This window comes from Penicillium roqueforti (genome assembly GCF_015533775.1).
Source record: "Penicillium roqueforti strain LCP96 04111 chromosome Unknown scaffold_49, whole genome shotgun sequence".
Taxonomy (NCBI): Eukaryota; Fungi; Ascomycota; class Eurotiomycetes; order Eurotiales; family Aspergillaceae; genus Penicillium; species Penicillium roqueforti.
Window position 1 is genome coordinate 17,640 of NW_024067613.1, and position 19,358 is coordinate 36,997.

Sequence of the window (19,358 nt, forward strand, 5' to 3'; positions counted from 1 at the left end):
TGAACGATTGGATCCAACATTAGAAGCAGATATCGATGCTGTGCCTTGTTTAGTCTGTCAACTAAGAGCCGTGGTCATCATCTCAAACATAGTCTCAAATCATATCATCTTGGCTTTCAGGGGATTCGGTATTTGTCATTATCAATTCGACCATCTGCCGAAAAACAGGAAAAGACTGGGCATTCTCGTGGCGGGATCTGGTGAGATCCTGGGTCAGGACTTAACGGGTCATTGTTGGCCATGGGCAGAGTTCGCATGGGCCTGCAACATTTCGTGGAAATTTCTTGAAATTCAGATAGGATTCCGGTCATAACGATGAAGAACGAAGTGACCAGGGCTGGTAAAGAAACATGTGGCGGTGTCCATGTGGCGGTGCTTGTTCACACCGCCACACCCTCGCGACACAAAAAACTTCCCGCCTTCAATTAATCCACACCACATTCCCCGGGGTTATCGATCAATCAACCCCTCTACCTTTTTGATTTTTGAGCAGTTGCCCAGCGCATATTGCCCATAGATCACAATAAAAATGCCTTCAACATCTCTCGCCGACCTGGTGGCCGCCCTCCCCTTGGAGGACACCTGGGGCCCCTCCACCTCCGCCGATAACATGCTTTCCGGTGTGCCATATGCTCCTTTCTCCAAGGGCGACAAGCTGGGCCGCATGGCCGACTGGACCGCCGAGACCAAGGAGCGTCAGAACCAACGTCCCCAGTACAACCGCGGTTTCAGAGGTATGTTCACCTTTTTTCTGTCCCCACCAAGTTTCTCTTTCAGTCGAATAGCAATGGCTAACAGTCCCATTAGACCAGCAGGTGTACGGCGCCGGTACCTCCAACCTCTTCACTGTCGCAGCCGCCGAGGACGAGTCCTCTTTCTCCGTCGTTGACAACACTCGCGTCCAGAAGCGCGGTTTCGGCCGTGGCGGTGGCACCGTTTTCCGTGGCCGTGGTGGTCAGCGCGGCGCTGCTAACCAGCGCGGTGGACGTGGTGGATTCCAGCGTGCTGGTCCCAATGTTGGCCGCGGTCAGCAAAGTGGCTACCAATTCAGCGACCGTGGCGGCGCCCGCGGTGGCCGTGGTGGCCGTCGTTTCGGCTGGAGAGACTACGACAAGCCCCAGCGCATTCGTGAGGCATCTGTCAACATTCGTCCTGACTGGAAGATGCTCGAGGAGGTTGACTTCACCCGTCTGTCTAAACTGAACCTCGATGCTCCTGAGGGCGAGGACCTCGAGACCTACGGTTTCCTCCACTACTACGACAAGTCCTACGACAAGCCCCCCGTCAAGAACGCCGAGCGCAGAATGCAAGCCCTCGACCGTGCTGCCTACAACGTTACCACCTCCCAGGATCCCGTCATCAACGAGCTCGCCGAGAAGAACGCCGCTACCGTCTTCTCTACCTCCGATATCCTGTCCATGCTGATGTGCGCCACCCGCAGTGTCTACTCGTGGGATATTGTCATCGTCCACCAGGGCGACAAGATCTACTTCGACAAGCGCGACGGTGCCTCCTTCGACATGGTCAGCGTGAACGAGAATGCCATCGATGCGCCTCTCGAGGCCGCCGAGGCCGCCGGCAAGCAGGAGCAGATTAACACCCCCAACGCCCTCGCCATGGAGGCCACCATCATCAACCACAACTTCGCCCTGCAGACTCTGATCGAGTCCGACAAGAACAAGGTTTCCTTCGCCAAGCCCAACCCCTTCTACGATGAGACCGAGGAAACCGAGCCCCTCGCCTCCAAGGGTTACAAGTACCGCCGCTTCGACATCTCCCTCGAGCGGGATGAGGAGCCCGTCTCCATGGTCGTCCGCACAGAGGTCGACGCCGTCATGAAGGGCGGCCCCACCGGTACTGAGGACCAGCAGCTCATCATCAAGGCCCTGAACGAGTTCGACCCCAAGGCCCAAGGCTCCGGCGGTGCCCTCGACTGGCGCAGCAAGCTCAACTCCCAGCGTGGTGCCGTCCTCGCTACCGAGATGAAGAACAACAGCGCCAAGCTCGCCCGCTGGACCACCCAGGCTATCCTGGCCAAGGCTGACGGCATGAAGCTCGGTTTCGTGTCCCGTGTCAACCCCCGCTCTGCTGCTGCTCACGTCGTGCTCGGCGTTGCTGGCTACAAGCCCCGCGAGTTCGCTAGCCAGATGAACCTTAACCTCGGTAACGGTTGGGGTATCGTCCGTACTATCGTTGACCGTATCCGTGCTCTTGACTCCGACGAGCCCGCCGATAAGGTCAAGAAGTACGTCCTCATCAAGGACCCTAACAAGTCTGTCCTGCGTCTGTACAGCGTCCCTGCTACTACTTTCGAGGAGGATGATGAGGAGCTTGAGGAGGAGAAGGAGGGCGACAAGTCTGATGAGGCTGATGAGTAGATTTTGTTCTGATGAATTATGTTCTTCCTTAAATGTGCATACTCGACCTAAAATTTGATGCTTTTATACTCTGACTATAGAGTCTAACCACAATCTATTCAACAAACTTCATTTTTCCAGACAAACTTGACTTTTATTATCTCAATAACTAAACCATTATCTGTGCAAGGAGAAGATACCGTTTGGTTGGCACGTCCCCGGATCAAGAAGCCTGTTACGCGGATGATTCATTTTAGTAATGCTTCCTTTATGTGTTGCCCGTGATGTCCATAGTCGAGTAACACGACTTTTGTACAACTTTCTCGGGGGAACACAAGGAACGTCTTGGGTGCCTCCTGGTGACTTTTGGCGGTTCTACGCGCCGAGGATTTTCTGACGTGGGTTTACGGGTATAATGCTCTTTTTGGATATGGATACGCTTATCGAGAAGGTGTTGTCTGCTGATATTTGAGTATCATATAAACTTAGTGTCATTAGAGTAGAGTAGAGTGATGTATTGGAAGCAAAATTCAAAGCAATATAATCCATTGCTCTACCTGATAGGAAGAAAGGCAGGATATTTCCGATTTATATATCATCTGTACCGATGATCTCACCTATATACAACCCTCCCAGCGGGAGTGTCGAAGACAAAGAATAAGAGAAAGAACTAAATATAGTAAGAGTCAAAATAAAATAGTTCACAAGCACAATCAAACCGAAAGGCAGGCAACAAGCAAAGACGCCGAGTCACTCCGTGGCGGTAGCCAACACAAACAAAAAGACAGATTCTCCAGACATCAGATCATAATAATTTTCATTGCGTCCGACCGCTCAACCATACATCGAATCATCGGGCGCAGACATGCTGAGATCGACCTTGGTGCCGAGCACGCTGCTCAGACAATCTATCAACTCGAAGTCCTCGACCACAGCACCGAAGCCGTAGCAGCGGACCTTAGTGTTGAGCGTGTCGATAATGATCTTGATATCGTCGCGCCGCAGTGTCGGGTACAGATCGTGGTTCTTGAGACACTGCAGCGCCATGATGGGCGTGATCTGTCCTTCTGTCACGAGCTGTCGGCTGAGGTTGAGGAGTGTGCTGAGGTTTGCATGCGGTAGGTCCGGCGCCTTGTGCGGGTATGGTTGTTCGGGTGTCGTTTTCGCAATGTAGCTCGGCGGTGGGCACGTTGCCATCAGGGCGTGTCCGGAAAACGGCATGTCTTCGTCGTCGGCTTCTGTGACCGACCGCCGGCAGAGGTAGTCTGTGTGTTCGCGACAGGGACCTTCGAGTCTATAGGATGTATTCGTTAGCTCGTGTTTGTTATTGGATGAGAATGGGCCTCACGTTAGGATAAAGTCAACCTGCAACTGGGGGTCGGTTTCGAAGACACCTCCCCGCGTAACTGGCATGGGCTGCATAGTATCGACGGGTGCGCACGATGAATGATCCATGCTCATGGAATGCCCGCCTACACTCGTGTGGTACACTTGCTGTTGGGGCGCATATCCGATTGGGGGCGAGATCGAGGAGTGATCCATGCCATTGGCGCGGGGGCTCAAGTCGGATGAGATCGTGGTTGCAGGGGTTGTGTTGGGGTTGCTGGTCGAGTTGGCGAGAGGGGCAATCTGCGACGCATTGCTGCTGCCAGCCACAGTAACAGGGGATTGGAAGGACATCATCGGTGGGCGCTCCGCCCGGCGGCGCTCTAGATCCGCTTCGTATTGGATTCCGCTCGCTGCGAGAATTTCCTTCAGGATTTCGTTCTCCTCTCGTATCGAATGCATCATCTCTTTATGTTGTTGAATTGATGCGTTGGCCTCTGCGATCTCTGTGGTGTAGGCCTCTCGTAACCGCGATACTTCGGTCTCCAGCGCTCTTATGTATTGTTCCTTTCGCTCGCGATGTGTCCTGTATAGATCAGTCCAGCCCGATGTTCTCGAATCCGCAGGATTTGTACCTCTGGGCCTGACGATTTAATTCCTGCCGCCTGGTGAGTGCAGGCTTACTATCCGGCTTGGGGCCGCGACGTTTGGGCTGCTGGCCATCTGCAAAGGCTTAGTCGTGGTCCGACCGACTGGCTGGGATCACTCACCTCGCGTGGTCTTCTTCGGCCCGGTACCACTTGTGGCGCTGCCACTGCCGCCTCCTCCGAAGATCTTAAATATTTCGGCACCGAAGCCTTTGTTCGATGGGGTCTGCGGTTCTTCTACCATGTCCTGCACCGTGCACTCCGGGGCCGTGGGCCGAGCCGGAGGAGCATGGGCGCCATAATATCAGCAACTACCGTGGGAATGCCATAAACAGTGGATATTTGCTTCCGGTCCGGAAAAGCTCAGGGTGGTCGGGGAGGGTCAGCTCTGGATAGCTTAGGTGGCGAGAACCGGGGAAACCCGCTGCAATTCCTCGACCCCAGCCTTCACCAGCTTTACCAGGTTTACCAGTTTGCAGACTGCTTGCAGACTGCGGAGGGACCAGCGAAATCAATTGGACCCGTGCATTCCAGCTTATGTGGCGATTTGTACGTTGTAGAGGTGCTGGATACCCCCCGATCGCGAACCACCGCCAGCAGACCAAAAGGAAATGTAGCACTCACCAGGATAGCCCATTGCATGATCCATAGGGTAAACCCCACCACTGACAGCCATTATAAGAGTTTTCGCGGGGAAGGGAGAGGCAAGGGAGAAGGTTAAGTGTGAAAATGAGTCGAGAAGGTATGAAGTCCCGTGTCTGGAGTCTGGAGAGTATAATATAAGGAAAAGAAAGTGGACGGCCGATTTTTGTACAACTCCTTTTTTATTTTACTTTATTTAATTGTTTGATAATTCCTTTTCTCTTATGTTTCTTATTAACGGATTTTACGCAAATTAAAATCAAAAAAAAAGGCGTTCGATCTGTCTTAGGGCCCACTGCGCTATAATCAAACGGCCGTGGGACCCGACTCTTTTCGTTGACAGATCTAGAACTGGCAGAGATTGGCTGAACGGGGTCTAACGTCGTATCAGTTGACAGGAATCGACAGGAAAAGATACGACAGACACGACAGAGGCAAAATACTCGACACTTTACACACTCGATGCGTTACTAGAGTCATGAGAAGAAATGATACATAGTCGGTACGTCCTTATACGTGTGTTATAGCACTACATACCAAGTACTTATGAAGTACCAGGTACGTGCGAAGTCAGTGTGATCAGTCAACTGGGCTGACCAATCATCCGGCCAATAGGCTTGGAGACCTCCAGGCACATCCAATAGTCTCCCATGCTGAGATTATCGAGATTATCGAGATCGCGAACATTCCCAGCACTGACAAATAATACGATCCCTGGGCATCTGCCCTATTCCCACTAGTGCACATCGAATACAATAATGCGCGCATTAGAAACGGAATAATGATCCAGCTCCCGGACTCGCAGATTCTAGTGCACATCGCCGCCGCAAGCACCGCACAAGATGACGCGCGCTATAGGGCGCAAGTCGCCGCCATCCTAGAATTCCAGTGTGCTACGCGCCAACCGCTGATGCAGATGAGCAAGTCTTTTTCCAATGATAGAGACAGCGCGCATCCATTCTCCGCTGGTGCCGCCGTGCATTCTTCAGTGCCCCCGACGACTCAACACGAGGCCTCGCCAATATTGCGGGAGGCGTTCCGGCCCGCAGACACGACCTTACCCTCGGATCAACGCTTGATTCCTGAGACGGATGGCGCGGCTCCACGTAACATCATCTCAAATCAATTAAGCTCCTTAGAGAGTCTTATCAGCGTCATTCCAGACTCCCAACCCGAGATCGCCGACGAGCTAGTCCACGCCGAGCAATCTCGTGCAGAACTATCGCCTCAACCGCAGCGTGCTCCACCCCCCAAAAGACGTCGCATAGCCCCGGCCTCCCCTGATCCGGCTCAACCGGTTTTAATTTCAGACTCTCCTGCAACGGACCAGCCCGCTGCACATCACAGAGTGATCTCCATCCAGAACCAGGTCCCAATATCCAGCCTAGGTTCAGTTGAGGGCCCTTCCACACCCTCGCATCACATGTCGACCAACACTACAACCCCTAATCCCATAAATCTATCCACTCTCCCCCTCGAAATCCACCCTCCAAGACCCCCAATCTCCACTGCCTCGTTCACTACCCACATAACCCCAACCCTATCCATGCTCACAGAGCGCCTAAACCCAGCACGCATCTACAACCCATCCACTCAAACCCGCCCCCTCGACCCCTTAGAACGGGGCTACTGGCTCGTGCAGCTCGCCATCGAGGATCAAACCCACGAACGAGACCGAGACCGAGATCCAGCCGATCTTCCTCTAGTGCCATCCCCAAACTCCAAGCATGGAACCACTAATCCAAATGCAAATGCAATGTTAAACTCAAACCCAAAAGAAAACAAACGATCCTGGCCCTCCCCGCTCTTCCACGCCTTCTGGTCCTTCCTCTCGGACTTCGTAGGCAGGGACGGCCGTGCGGGTTGGGGCGTCTGGTGTATTCTTGAGGCTGCGACGCCCCCGTCAACGCGCTCGTCTAACACGCACGTCTCGCTTAAAGTCTATGCGTGGGGCGAGGTCGCTATGCACGTCTACCTGTTGCTCTTCTTGGCAAGTGAGCGACGGGTTCGAGGGATGGGTGTTCAGTGGCGGGATGCACGAGAGGAGGTTGTTATTCAGATGCCTTAGGATATGGTCCTTGGGTAGTTTGTTTGGTTTGGGGATGGGAAGGCATGTTGATATTTGGTTGAAATTGTGAAATTATAAATTATACCCCCATAGCTTTGCATTGCGATAATATCATTTGAAATTTTGAATCTTCAATTTCATATTTTGATAGAAGAAGGGTTATTGTACATGCTGAAAAGAAGAAGAAAAAGAAATTCCGTCGAGGATGATAGTAAACAACAAGGAGATAGAAGTGAAAGCCATGTTTTCGCGAGGAGAGATCAATGGAAATGATTGAATTCAATAAATGAGCAAGTCGGAGTCAGCGAGTCTCCGACGGTCCCTCCGATGCGCCAGGTCGCCAATTGGAGGAAAGAAAAAAATAATGACGAAAAGTGTGATCAAATCAGTGCATGGAACTAGTACTGCAGTTCGCCGCTGCCAGAGGCATCGACTGCATCCAGATCCTCGTAGCTCTTCAGGCTGCGGCCTTGGACGGCTTCGCGCGGGGCCATGGGACCTCCGCTGGAACCCATTGAGTCTGGGAACGGGTTGGCAGCGGCCATGTTGGCTGCGGGGTGGCCAGCTGGAACGCTGACACCAGGAGGCGGTAGGCGACCACCATACATGCCTGGCATGCCGCGGGGAGGGCTCAGTCGGCCGTTTCCATTGAATCGGCGACGGTCGTACGGGCCGGGTCGGTTGTTGCGGTTCTGGCCGCGGCGCATGGGTCCGGGTTGGTGAAGACCACCGTCGTGTCCCATTGCATTTCCATTCCAGCCGGAACCCATCATGCCGGGAATTGGAGGGAAGGTAGGCATGTTTCCATTGGGGGCGTAGGGCATGCTGGCAAGGGTGAATCCACGGGGAGTGCCGGTATGACCTTGGCCGGAGCCAAGTGGGAAGTGACCGTTGCTGTTGGCATCGGATCGGGATGGGGCAATGCGTGCTGGGTCTAAGACATAGGCATTCACTAAGGCGAGCTATGATGACTGTTAATACTGGGAATAATCGTTGGATGATCGCACACTTACATCGTTCTTGATGCCATTGAACCACTCTGTATGGCGCTTCTCGACATGCTTGCGCCAGAAGGCCTCGGCCTTAAAAAGCTTGGTACATTCAGGCGCCTTGCACCGGTACTTGGAGTCGTCCTCCTGCTTCATATATTTCAGAAGTTCATCCTCAAGCGCCTGATCGACGGGCTTGCCGCCGAGCTTGCTGAGATCGACGTTCTCTGGCTCCAGGATCTGCAGTAACTTGTCTTCGAACGTCTTCACCCAGTTAAAGGCACGTTGCAGTTGCTGTTCAGATTTGGAACCATGGCGCTGTCCACGCTTCTCCTGGACAGGCGAGGAGGGATCTTCTCCTTCCTCACTAGGTTCCTTCTTCTTGGCCGGGAATGGCTGGCCGAGCGCGCTGGCTCGGGCCACTTCCTTGGCCTGGGTGGAAAGTCCGGTGCGCGGACGGCGAAGGTGTCCACCAGGGCACTTGCGGCCGAGTTCATGGACTGAGTCACTTTCAAAGACACAGAAAAAGCAGAAGTTGTAGACACGACGTAGGTATTCAACAACCAAGTCTAGCTTCTTCTTCTTCACTGCAAGTTCCTCATCATCCACATCTTCTTCTTCGGAAATTTCCTTCTCTTCACCTTCCTCAATCTCCCCTTCGTCCCCTTCATCGCCATATCCGTTTCTCTGCTTCTTGACACTGACTGGTCCCGTAGCAGGGGGCTGAAGCTCTCCTTTGCCGCGCAGGTCGTCAACATACTCTTCGATCTTGGTGAAACCATCCACAGAGATGTTCATTTCGGAATCCAGTTTGGAAGTTAAACGTTTGGCCAGCTCGAGATCACGATCAATTCGCTCAGGTGCGGAGAACAGATCCCAGAGAGCCTTCTTGCGCGGCTGAGCAGGGGGGACATGAACCCCGACATGGCAAACAAAGTCACCATGGACGGAATCATGGATGGTCTTGTCATTGACAGCCTCGAGAGCTTTCTCAGCCGGGCTGATTGTGACACCACCGTTCGCACCTCCATCTTGATCCATATTTTCGAACTCTTCATCGCGTCCATCCCCTCGCTCCACTGTGGTGTTTGCGGAAGGATGCAACATGATCCATCCCATGCGATGGAATTTTTTAGATGGGTTCGGGTCGCTGAGGCTCAGCCCCTTGAAACCTCCATCTTCCTCGCCGAGATGCTCCTTACAAAACTCCTCGATCTTGCTGCGGCTGACGTTGGGTGCGAGGGTTTTTATAAGGAGCGCAGGCTGTGCAAGAGCTTCGTCACGAAGGTCTCCGCCACGGACTGGAAGTAGGTCAAGCACTCCCATGGTCTCAGCGGTAGCCGTAGTCTCGCCTTCCTCCTTTTCAACCACACCACCGGCACCGTCGCTATCGCTCTTGTATATGCCTTCAAGGGTAAAGTCCTTGAAAAGGTTATTTTCAATATCATGCTCCCACTGTTCATATGCACCTTGTCGAACCGTCATGAGACGGGCGCGAAGAGGATCTCTGACTTCAGGAAGATATCGTTCTTTGAACCACTCCTCGTTACGGTGCTGCTGGACGAACAGCCTGGCCAGTCGAATTTGCAGATCAACCTTGTATGTATCATAAGCTGCCTGGATTTGCGCACGTTCCTTCTCCCGATCTTCGCGCGCCTCGCGCTCTCCCTTGACTCGACGACCGCCGTTTTTGGCGCGCTCCTTCTCCTCATTCACAGATTCCTCCAATCTCCACCACTCGGCAAACCAATTGAATCCGACTTGGAAATCCAGTGTAAGAGGATTGGGCATCGGGTTGGTCGGAATAGGACGCTTGCCACCACTACTGCTGTCTTGTCCGGGCACATATCGGTCGATGTTGGCCACAGTTGGCGACGGGGCACGTCGGCGGTCCTCGCGCTCTCGGGCAGCATGCTCCCGAGAATTGTTGTAGAAGTCCTCGCGGTGAGAACGACGCTCCGAAGGCTCGTACCGGTCAATCACGGGCGAGCGGGAGCGCGGCCGTGCACGTCGCCGATCTTGAGAGGCTAGTCAAGAGTTAATTTCGCCCTCCTCTCTCCAATTCTCAATGATAGACTTACCGGGCGACCGACGTCTGTATGATTCCCCCGTGGCTCGTCCCGTAAAAGAATCCGACTCACGATTCCTCCCGGGAGATCCATAACCATCGTAGGAGTCCATCGTTCTCAACCTTCCGGATAGGGATCTTGTATCGCCTTCGTTGCGATCAAGGTATCGATAGACCCAAGGACTCAGCCCAGGTGGATAAAGAACAAACGGAACAGTTTGCCTTGATCGATAAGGGAGTCGGGACCGTAGGGTGAGCTAAGATTTGGTATCGTCAACAACAGACCAAGCAACTTCATAGAGCGAAATAGCGATGGTGGCGACTGGGAAGTTCACGAGGGATAACAGAGGCAGGGGTCAGGGAAAATAAAGAGACAAGAACACACTGCTGCTGGCGACATGTCAACCCCGGAACTTGGCAGGGGTTGGAACATGTTTGCAGCAGGTGGTTTCGGATAGCAAAGAGAGATTATGAAGAAGGCTGTTGGCCAGAGCCAATGCTGTTATGCATATAAGGAGTCATAGCCCACAGAATCCAGCAATGCGCAGCTGGCGCCACGGCTTAGAAAGGAAGAAAAGAAGATGAAGCAGGGGAATGGAAAATCAGGGTCAGAGGAGCGGAGGCTGATAGAAAGAGAAAGGGCAAGGGACAAAGCCAAAGAATGAACAGAATCCGATTGGAGAAAGAAGAGGGCCACCTACAAGAAGCCTCGAGCGATAACGTGACAGTTGGTGATAAAGGGAAGAAACCGAGAAGGCGGACGAAGCTGGAGCAAGCTTGGGCGCTTAGCCGAAAAGGGTATGGCGTCACGGGGATCACTGACATCCGCTGATTGGCGGGTCCTCAGGAACAAGGCCAGATGACAATTGCCTGCCCTAACTTGGCGACAAGTTGAGTGGAATTTGCAAGTTAAGAATAAAATGAGAAGAGGGAGGGAAAGGAAAATTGGTTAAGTTGGAAAAAAAGTGAGCACAGATTAGCCACGCTAAGGCCGCCACATATGAATGAAGTACAACTCTAGAACAGTCAGGAGGCCGGCAACTTGACTGTTGTTAGTAATTTACTTCATGGGAATCTGCTTCAGTGGTGTAATACTTGTCTCACTGAAGGGCCTATCAACCTGTTCGGTTTTCTGAGCCCCTGATCATTCATGTTGGTCGCCAGGTCGCCAGGTCACCTTTCGCTTGACTACATGACTAGCGCCGACAAACGAAGTGATACATCCATGCATAGATCCCGGGGCTACGGAGTAATTGAAATATGGAACATTCTTTTCGGCTTTTGTGAATATGTATGTCCATATATTGTATACAGGGCGCTGTATATATCTAAAGGATCCAATTGCAATGACAATATAATAAAATGACTAGGTCTTCTCGTTATAGTCACTACAAGGCTGATATTACTTATAGGAAGGCTAAGTAAGTATAGAACGAAGCCCAGATTACGCAATCTTAGAAGAATATTCTTATTGGAGTGCCAGAGCAACAAAGAAAAACAGTTTCACTTGGGGTCAACTTTTCCTCTTCACATACCTACCATAATTACATAACCTTTCGATATAAACCTTTTGACAGAGAAAATAGTGCATAGGAAGTTTGGGTGTCATACAGTACCCCTGTCAGTTGGACATGTATTGTTACTTACGTAGATTACCTAGTATTTCCAAATGTGTATTCACTTGTATATATTCAATACTCCGTACATGCAACTGCCTACACTCTTTGAGTGATTTACTTCTATTAAAATACGGTGTCTCGTCGCGTAACTATATTGGCAATTCAAGGGAACTAGAATTTTCCATGGAAATGCAAACAAGGCAAACACCAGAGCTTGAGAGTGCCTCGAGCATCTGGCGACCTATCACTCGTGCTCATGTCTAAGTGATGGTATGGGAGGCTTACTCGACACCAGACCCTGCAAATAGTGACTTGCATTACTTGATTAATGTATCTGCAGACTACTCATGAACCTGCTTATCATCATACCCAGCCTGTCAACCACAGTCCTCTCTTCTTGACGCCTTGTACTGTATCTTCATGAGATGTTCATCATTTTTCTCAGAGTCTGAAGAGACACTGGTTTTACCACATAATCATCGATCCCTGCCAATTGCGCTTGTTGTTGCATCTCAGCGGAAGCGACTCCGGTGACGGCCATGATGCAAGCTTCCGGGATGTTGTTCTCTTTTTCATACTCTCGAATCTTTGTCGTGGCGGTGAGGCCATCCATTACCGGCATGGAGAGATCTGACAAATCAGGTCAGAGGATATTTTCAAGACTGAGGTGAGATAAACCAACCCATCAGAACGTAGTTTATGCGTTGCTTGGACTCTTTGTATCTGCCAAGCGCAATCAACCCATTCGTAGCTGATTCGTAGCTGCAGCCTAGTTTTTGAACAAAGGTAGTAAGGATCTGCAAAAGAGCCTGTTAGCACACCTAAGGGATTGGCAGGGACTATGCCACTGTACCTTTAAATTAATATCATTGTCATCTACAATAAGAACGTGCGCTCCGTCATCGGTGATCGGTGGCTCCAAGGTAACAGGAAGAGTTGGCGCGGGGGTCTGTGCAGCTGTGTTAGACATTCCAGATTTGGGCCGAGTATTTCTGCGAGCGTCATGGTCGTTTGATTGCAGAGCCTCCTGCACAAACGCCGTATCACATTTGGGATAAGGATCTTGATGGGTCTCAGATAGCTCTAAATCAGCCAATATTGAGTTGACAGCCTTTCGTAGTTTTTGGGGGCCATATCTATTCCAAATTAGCAAATTAGCAAGGCATTTGTGAGAATGATCCTAGTACGCACGGCTGAGAGACGCGAACAAGATTCGCCTTGAAATTGCCCTCCGCAATTGAAAGCTTCTCACCCAGCACCAAGAAAGACTTGAACCTTGTTTGAACTGAGAACAAAGAACCGTCCTGCAGCGTCTGCAGTAGTTTTGCTTCCTCGATAACTGCAAAATCGCCTTGGGCGTTTTCGACTGACTCTGAAAATGAAACACTCAAGTTCGGTTGGGCTAACAACACCTCGCCGACGGCCTTTTGAATCGATAGTTTACGTTTTGACTCTGTGCTTTGAATGCCAGTGGGTGTCTCCTGAAGGTCGGGATAGCCCTCGAAGCCGATTAGACATACTCGAGTGGGCGGAATTGGGACGGCCGGTTTGCTGTACGGGTCTAACGATTCAGAACTCTCCGCGGTCAAGGATTGAACCGGGATGTAGATATCGATTTGTGTCCCCATACCCATTTCGCTCTCCACGTCAATGTGACCGCCCAGGAAGGTGACGAGCTTGTGCACAAGACTGAGGCCCAGGCCAATGCCCTCTGATAATGATTCTTCCTGAGAAAAGGGAGAGAACACCGAGTGTCTTAAATACTCCGGTGATATACCACGGCCCGTGTCCGTTACTGATAGGTGAGCCAGCACAGGTTCGGAATCAGAATTAGGGCTGATATTTGACAAGGACACTTCGATGACGCCCTTCCGGGTCCATTTCATGGAATTGCCAACAAGACTCATCAAAATTCTCCTCCAAGCACCAGCTACCGTACGCACTTTCCATGGAGTCTTCTCTTCGATCCGAATGACGACACTGAGATTTTCCATGTCCCTGGCATTTGTAGAGGGGATTGCAGGGGTCAAAAGGCCCTCAACGTTTGACTGGAAGCTCTGCCTATCCCCGGTAGTCTGCGATGAATACATAATTCCAGTCACGTCCTCAATGAGGATGCCCAGGTCCACATCGGTCATCAATGTCGTCATATCTGCCATCAAGCTATCCTCCCTTTGGATACTATTGATCTTGGTGAAGTCTAGTCTAGAAGTAATGATAGATCAGCAGGAGATAATGCGTGAAACTGAACAAAACTTACAGATGGTCCAAAACATCTAACAGCGTTAGACCGCACGATTCGATCAACTTGACCATATCTACCTGGACCGGCTCAAGGGCAGTCGCTCGTAGCAGCTCAGTATTACCAAGAACTCCGTGGAGTGGCGAACGAAGCTCATGACTGATGGAGGAGATGAAATCAGATTTCGACTTCTCGATGGCATCCCAGTTGACGCGGGCAACTTCTGAAATTATTGAATTCCCGAATGCCTTGAAAAATCCGAGCTCTTCCGAACCTAAGGCACGCTGGGGTAGTTTCGTCCAAACTAGGGTCCCGGCCAGCCAGCGTGATTTGTTCCAATCCCATAATGGAAGAAAAAGGACCGAGTCTGCATCTGGGAACTGTGCCGCTAAAGTTTGAGTAATGTCATTAGAAGCCTCCAACTCTGCGGGCTCGTTATCCTCAAATTGATCGCTCATATTGAATATTTGACCTTCAGGATATGCATCAATCATTATTCTCAAGAGTTTCTCCGTAACGGCGACTCCGGAGTCATCAGGTGACCTATGTTCTGATATTCCAAGTGCATGTCCAAAACTCTCGCACAATGATTCCGATACTTCTGATGACCTCCCGTTATGTTGAAAGGGTTTTCTATTGATGAGGCGCCGTAATCGTCAGATGTTTCGTTCACGAAGCAAAGGGTGGATGGTACCAACACTCCAGAGTTACTTTGGTAAGCATCCAAAAACATTACCCCAGCAAGGTCCATGGAATCCCTGAGGATAGCACTAGCATGGGAGAAGATTGAAGCAATGCTTTGAGAAATGGCTACTCCGGGCTTTATCCGCGAAGTGCGGAAATGAGAACCAACTCTATCACGCGTGGTGTGGTTTTCATTCAGTGGAGTCATCGCCGCTATTTGTCCTTCGAAGCTGGAAGGAACGGAGGTGATTCGTGTCTGATCGGACCTTTCTGTGGAAAATGACAGTGCTGATATCTCTTCGGCGATTGTCGTTGACTCCAGAACTCTGGCTGCGTGCATTGAAGGAGACAAGCCGCTCTCACCGTCGTTAGCCGACTGAGTATGAAGAGGTAGACCCGAAAATGTGGCACTTGGTTTCTTCAGCTCAGCATCGGGGTTTGGATGGTCAGTGACAAAATCAGCCACTCCTTTGACTAATTTCTCTGCTCGGCGGTGAAAATGCACAATCCGGGCGTTTTCAAGATGATGGGCAATAGCATCCGCAATTTCTTGCAATAAAGCAACCTCGTGATCCCCGAATACGTCACGAGGCTTGTCGTCCACTACGCAGTATGAACCGAGCACATGCCCCGAGGCGCTAAACAGAGGTACTTCTGCATAAAATCGCATATGAGGCCAGTCAACCACGTAGGGGCGATTCTTGAAACACTCTTCGGCTGCAAAATTTCGGATAATGTAGCGGGTGCGGTCCGCGGTTATGTTGGGCGTGTTAAGTTCCAACGAAATGTCCTGGGCCGTGAATAACTTGATTGTGTGAGGGCACACCCCCCATTCAAGGTTCAAAGTCCTGAACCCTAGATATATGCCATTATTTGGTAAATGCTGATCTTTATGTCGCAAGGATATGGACGCTGTCGTTTCGGCGAGGATGTGTTGACTTTGGCCATCAATAATGGAGATGAATGACCGATCGCACCCAAATCTATAGACGCCTAGTTGACCTAGAGCATTCAGAGTAATATCGGGGGAGAGGTATGCGGTATCGGGCTGCTCGTCATCCACCGGTGCAGCTGGGGTAGGCGACGGATTGTTCACATCGAAATTTCTGAAAGTGCAATAGTATCTGGAGACTATGTCAGTAATAAGGGTGCTCAAGACTCCTTCGGCAGAAAATTAGATCGCATAGAATGAGATCAAAGACGCACTTGGATAATTCTCGGATGCGATCTCGCTCTGCTCGAGATGGCAGGGGAAGATCCGGCCTGCGAGCAGCCAACAAGGCCATATTTCACTTGATGCAAGTGGAAAAGGGCTGAGAGAGGAACGTATAAGTACGTACAAGATGGGAGAGGAGTTGAGTCGAGACTGGAAAAGCATGATTTCACAGGTCGTTATTCTTGATTGCCGACAGACTCCACAAAGGCAAGGCCGACTATTGGCCGGCTCTGGCAGAGTGACCCGTATACTTGGATCCGGGGCATCGGTTCTTATTACGATTGCTCCTCCTCGAGCTGGAATCACTTGGCATCTGCGGGCGCAACATAATCCGCAATTATTTCGAAAAATTATGCTGAGGCTCCACTAGCAAAAAAAATTAGATATCATTGGCTGCGCACGGAACGCAGAAGAGTGGGAATGGGGGATCGCCATGAGGATGGTACCTCAAAATTTCGGTATAAGCAGAAACCACCTTTTGTATCGCCGTCAGGGGGATTCGAAGAAATATAGATAGAGTGCGTGGCAAGGGAAAGGGGGTGGGGGGAGACATTCCTAACGCCTGAATGCATGCCTCAGCGTATATCGTGGGTTTTTCAAGCAGGCGATCGCACAAAGCCTCGAGCATGACTAGAGTGATACTACAAGGGCGTCCACATTTAATACGTGGTGCTTTAATGCTGCCAAACATTCGTATATTGGAAAAGATTCTCAGGATGATACTCTTGTAGCAGTCTGTGCCATCTGCGATATAGATAGTTCCCCACTGAGGATCATATCATAGATAAGTTCATGCTTTGCAGAGGCTAGGTTTTGGCGCCATCTTGGTTCGGCCACTTGTGATTGATTGTTAACATACGGAACTTCCCACTGTAGTAGGGTATGGAGCTGTTGCACCAATTTCGGGACGTACTATACTCTATCACATGCTACATCAGTCTTCTTACGACTCAAGAAGAACGAGATATAATGCGGTAATGCATACCATATGTATAGGTACATATATATCGCCCTCAATCTTGACAGATGACACAAATTCAGGCAAGAAGAAGAAAAAACTCGTTATGACAGCTCAACTCACGATGTCCCCACAGGTCTTTTACAAGCATAACCTTGGAATATTTGATACTAGTAGGGCCATGCTCACCGCTGATTGGCTGACCGAGACCACCGCGATCGCCAAATCGCACCAGCATAACACGCCACATTTTGACCTCCGATCGAACGACCATGTCCGGTCTCTTCAACTCTCGCTGGGCACCCGTGGATGGGGGAAACAAAACATACCCGGCGAGTCAAAATGCGCCCCGGTACTGGTCCTCCAACAACTCTAATCCCGGCGGTCATAGCAGCGTCCGTCCGACGACTATCACATCCCAAGACGGCCGTTTGCTGCCGCCAGCCGAAGAATTGGCTCGATTTATGAAAATCGTCGCCAGGCTGCGATGGAAACTTCCATTTTTAGCTGAGGGATACCGCCTTGCGACACTGGAAATAAGCGATGTCGTATCCGCAGACGATGTCGCGCACGCTGAAATAATGTTCAAGATCGATTTTCATGAATATTATGCTCTGCTTGAACGTGCTATTGTCCACTTACTGGCGGTATTCAATATATCGGTTACATCCTCGCCTCGGGGACCACCAGATAATGGGAACGGCGTCGGTCGGCCTGTTGGTATTCATCGATACCACGCCAATGTGCTAGAAGCCTTGCGGGAACAGTCAACCCCACTCTCCCCAGTTCTTGGCGGTGGCTCTGTTTATTTGCAATTGCAAAAGGCCAAGGAACTGCGTAATAGGTGGAAAACAGCTGATCTGACCTTGGAAGAAAGAGAAAAGCAGGGTGAAAGAAAGGACGTCATGACACTCGCGAGCTTTGACTTCGAAGGTATCATCTCTGATATTTTTGGTGGATTAGAAGAATCATATGTTCGGGCAAAAGAGCATGTCGATAAGTGCATCCGCCCGGAGGAGGGCACTGGAGAGGGAGCAAACACCGAGGCGGACTGGGGGTTCATGGTCGATGCTATGGATTGGGAAGCCGTATGAGAGTTGGCCAACTGCAGATTTTATGGCCTGTGCTTGATGTGTAGCCAGTGTCAAATCCATGGTTCGATAACCAGGTGCATGCTCTCATTGCTATGCACACCCCTGTTAGCACTGCAAAATGGCTCGATCATGGTCTTGAGTCACCCAAATCCTGTTATCGGTGTACCTCAACAATTGCACTCGCTAGTGGGCGGTTCGAAGGTTCCCCAGCTAGAAACTTTGTTGGACATCGCTGCAGTCCTTGGACATTCTTGCTTTCATTTGGCGAAGAAAAGACATGTCACACCTTTGTTGATCACTGCAAACTGAATGATGTACATATTAGCTGAAATGTGCTATGAATCAATATGAACGGAGTTGATATTTTGGGGCTAAATAAGCATCTCAACTTGTCTTGCTCGTCGTCCAACTTTTCTCCGATCAAGACCCGCAGATGACTTATGTTATCTAGAATGAGTAGCCCATGTAAAAAATAAGTAACGGTTGGAACCATCCCTATCAGTGAGAACTAAAGAGCTACCGTTCTTAGATGTGATGTGATGAAAGTTGAAAATTCTGTCATCACGACTTTCTCTGCGTGGATTTCAAGAAATCTTAATTGATATTTTAACTGCCTCTTATTTTTGAAAATTGCTCGAAAAGCATGGGCTTATAACCTGTTGAGCACTACGATGTGTGCCCAGACGAGAAGAGAGAGATAGGTAATTCTGACTAAGGTAAGGTTGAATTGGGAGGCAGGAGCTAGAACGTGCACGATTTCACTGGCCTTCGCGTTGGTAGTAGAAATGCAGAGGTGAGGTAGGAGTTGGGAGTGTACCTCGCAGGTACTGTCCGATGTCGTGAGCATGATGGATATCTTGGAAGATAATCATGTCCATGATCTTAATTAAAATGTAGCCCTTAAGTAGCTTATCCCTAAGAAACTTACGGCGGGTGCGCCGGGAATTTTGTTCATGTAACCATTTCGGCAATTTCCTGCCACAGAAGTTCAGGCTTCTTATCACGACCTCGAGACAATGCTTTCACTTCAATGATGGCAAACTTCTCTGGGAATGCCCCTGTCTCTAGACAGCCGTCTGTGAGTATAACCATGTTGCCAAAGGATGCTTTGTTGAATGGCGAGCGTAATGGAGACCAGGCATAGTGCATCTCGGAGAGATGGATCATGAGGAGGCGTGGTAGAGTTTCGTTGATGATTTGCTCTTCCAGCGCGATGTCCATATAGGCGGCAGCTCAGCTGCTACTTCACTTATCGTGATAGCGATTTCCGACTGAAGGTCATTTATTTCTGACGGCAGTCTCAATTGGTTAAAGTAGAGCCTGTGCGCGATCCATCTTCGAGGAGTAGTTGGTTCTAGCTCGAAATTCGGTGGGATCCTGTGCTGAGACTGCGCGACAAGCTGGAAAACACCCATATTCCGATTAGCATAGTATTTTGTATGCTCACC

General features: G+C 50.5%; 6 protein-coding genes across 6 annotated transcripts; 3 read left to right on the top strand and 3 right to left on the bottom strand.

The window, feature by feature from the left end:
- Nucleotides 1-529: 529 nt before the first annotated feature.
- LCP9604111_9492 (eukaryotic translation initiation factor 3 subunit D) lies at nucleotides 530-2,378 on the top strand (the record flags this gene model as incomplete). The annotated part of the gene is made up of 2 exons (XM_039077752.1): nucleotides 530-734; nucleotides 808-2,378. 2 exons carry the CDS (start codon nucleotides 530-532, stop codon nucleotides 2,376-2,378), a joined length of 1,776 nt encoding a protein of 591 aa, XP_038924494.1.
- An 813-nt stretch (nucleotides 2,379-3,191) lies between these two features.
- Nucleotides 3,192-4,574, bottom strand: flbB (the record flags this gene model as incomplete). Its single annotated transcript, XM_039077753.1, has 4 exons — nucleotides 3,192-3,651; nucleotides 3,706-4,269; nucleotides 4,319-4,406; nucleotides 4,454-4,574. The coding sequence occupies 4 exons, from the start codon at nucleotides 4,572-4,574 to the stop codon at nucleotides 3,192-3,194; spliced, it is 1,233 nt and encodes a 410-aa protein (XP_038924495.1).
- A 1,179-nt stretch (nucleotides 4,575-5,753) lies between these two features.
- Nucleotides 5,754-7,040, top strand: LCP9604111_9494 (uncharacterized protein; the record flags this gene model as incomplete). The annotated part of the gene is made up of 1 exon (XM_039077754.1): nucleotides 5,754-7,040. One exon carries the CDS (start codon nucleotides 5,754-5,756, stop codon nucleotides 7,038-7,040), a length of 1,287 nt encoding a protein of 428 aa, XP_038924496.1.
- Nucleotides 7,041-7,438: 398 nt separating this feature from the next.
- Nucleotides 7,439-16,846, bottom strand: LCP9604111_9495 (putative arsenite resistance protein Ars2; the record flags this gene model as incomplete). Its single annotated transcript, XM_039077755.1, has 14 exons — nucleotides 7,439-8,002; nucleotides 8,054-10,056; nucleotides 10,111-10,124; nucleotides 10,171-10,245; nucleotides 11,202-11,209; nucleotides 12,186-12,346; nucleotides 12,399-12,513; nucleotides 12,570-12,852; nucleotides 12,908-13,921; nucleotides 13,977-14,591; nucleotides 14,657-15,766; nucleotides 16,718-16,728; nucleotides 16,772-16,777; nucleotides 16,844-16,846. 14 exons carry the CDS (start codon nucleotides 16,844-16,846, stop codon nucleotides 7,439-7,441), a joined length of 5,982 nt encoding a protein of 1,993 aa, XP_038924497.1.
- A 242-nt stretch (nucleotides 16,847-17,088) lies between these two features.
- LCP9604111_9496 (uncharacterized protein) lies at nucleotides 17,089-17,910 on the top strand (the record flags this gene model as incomplete). Its single annotated transcript, XM_039077756.1, has 1 exon — nucleotides 17,089-17,910. The coding sequence occupies one exon, from the start codon at nucleotides 17,089-17,091 to the stop codon at nucleotides 17,908-17,910; it is 822 nt and encodes a 273-aa protein (XP_038924498.1).
- A 951-nt stretch (nucleotides 17,911-18,861) lies between these two features.
- LCP9604111_9497 (uncharacterized protein) lies at nucleotides 18,862-19,131 on the bottom strand (the record flags this gene model as incomplete). Its single annotated transcript, XM_039077757.1, has 1 exon — nucleotides 18,862-19,131. One exon carries the CDS (start codon nucleotides 19,129-19,131, stop codon nucleotides 18,862-18,864), a length of 270 nt encoding a protein of 89 aa, XP_038924499.1.
- Nucleotides 19,132-19,358: the final 227 nt, after the last annotated feature.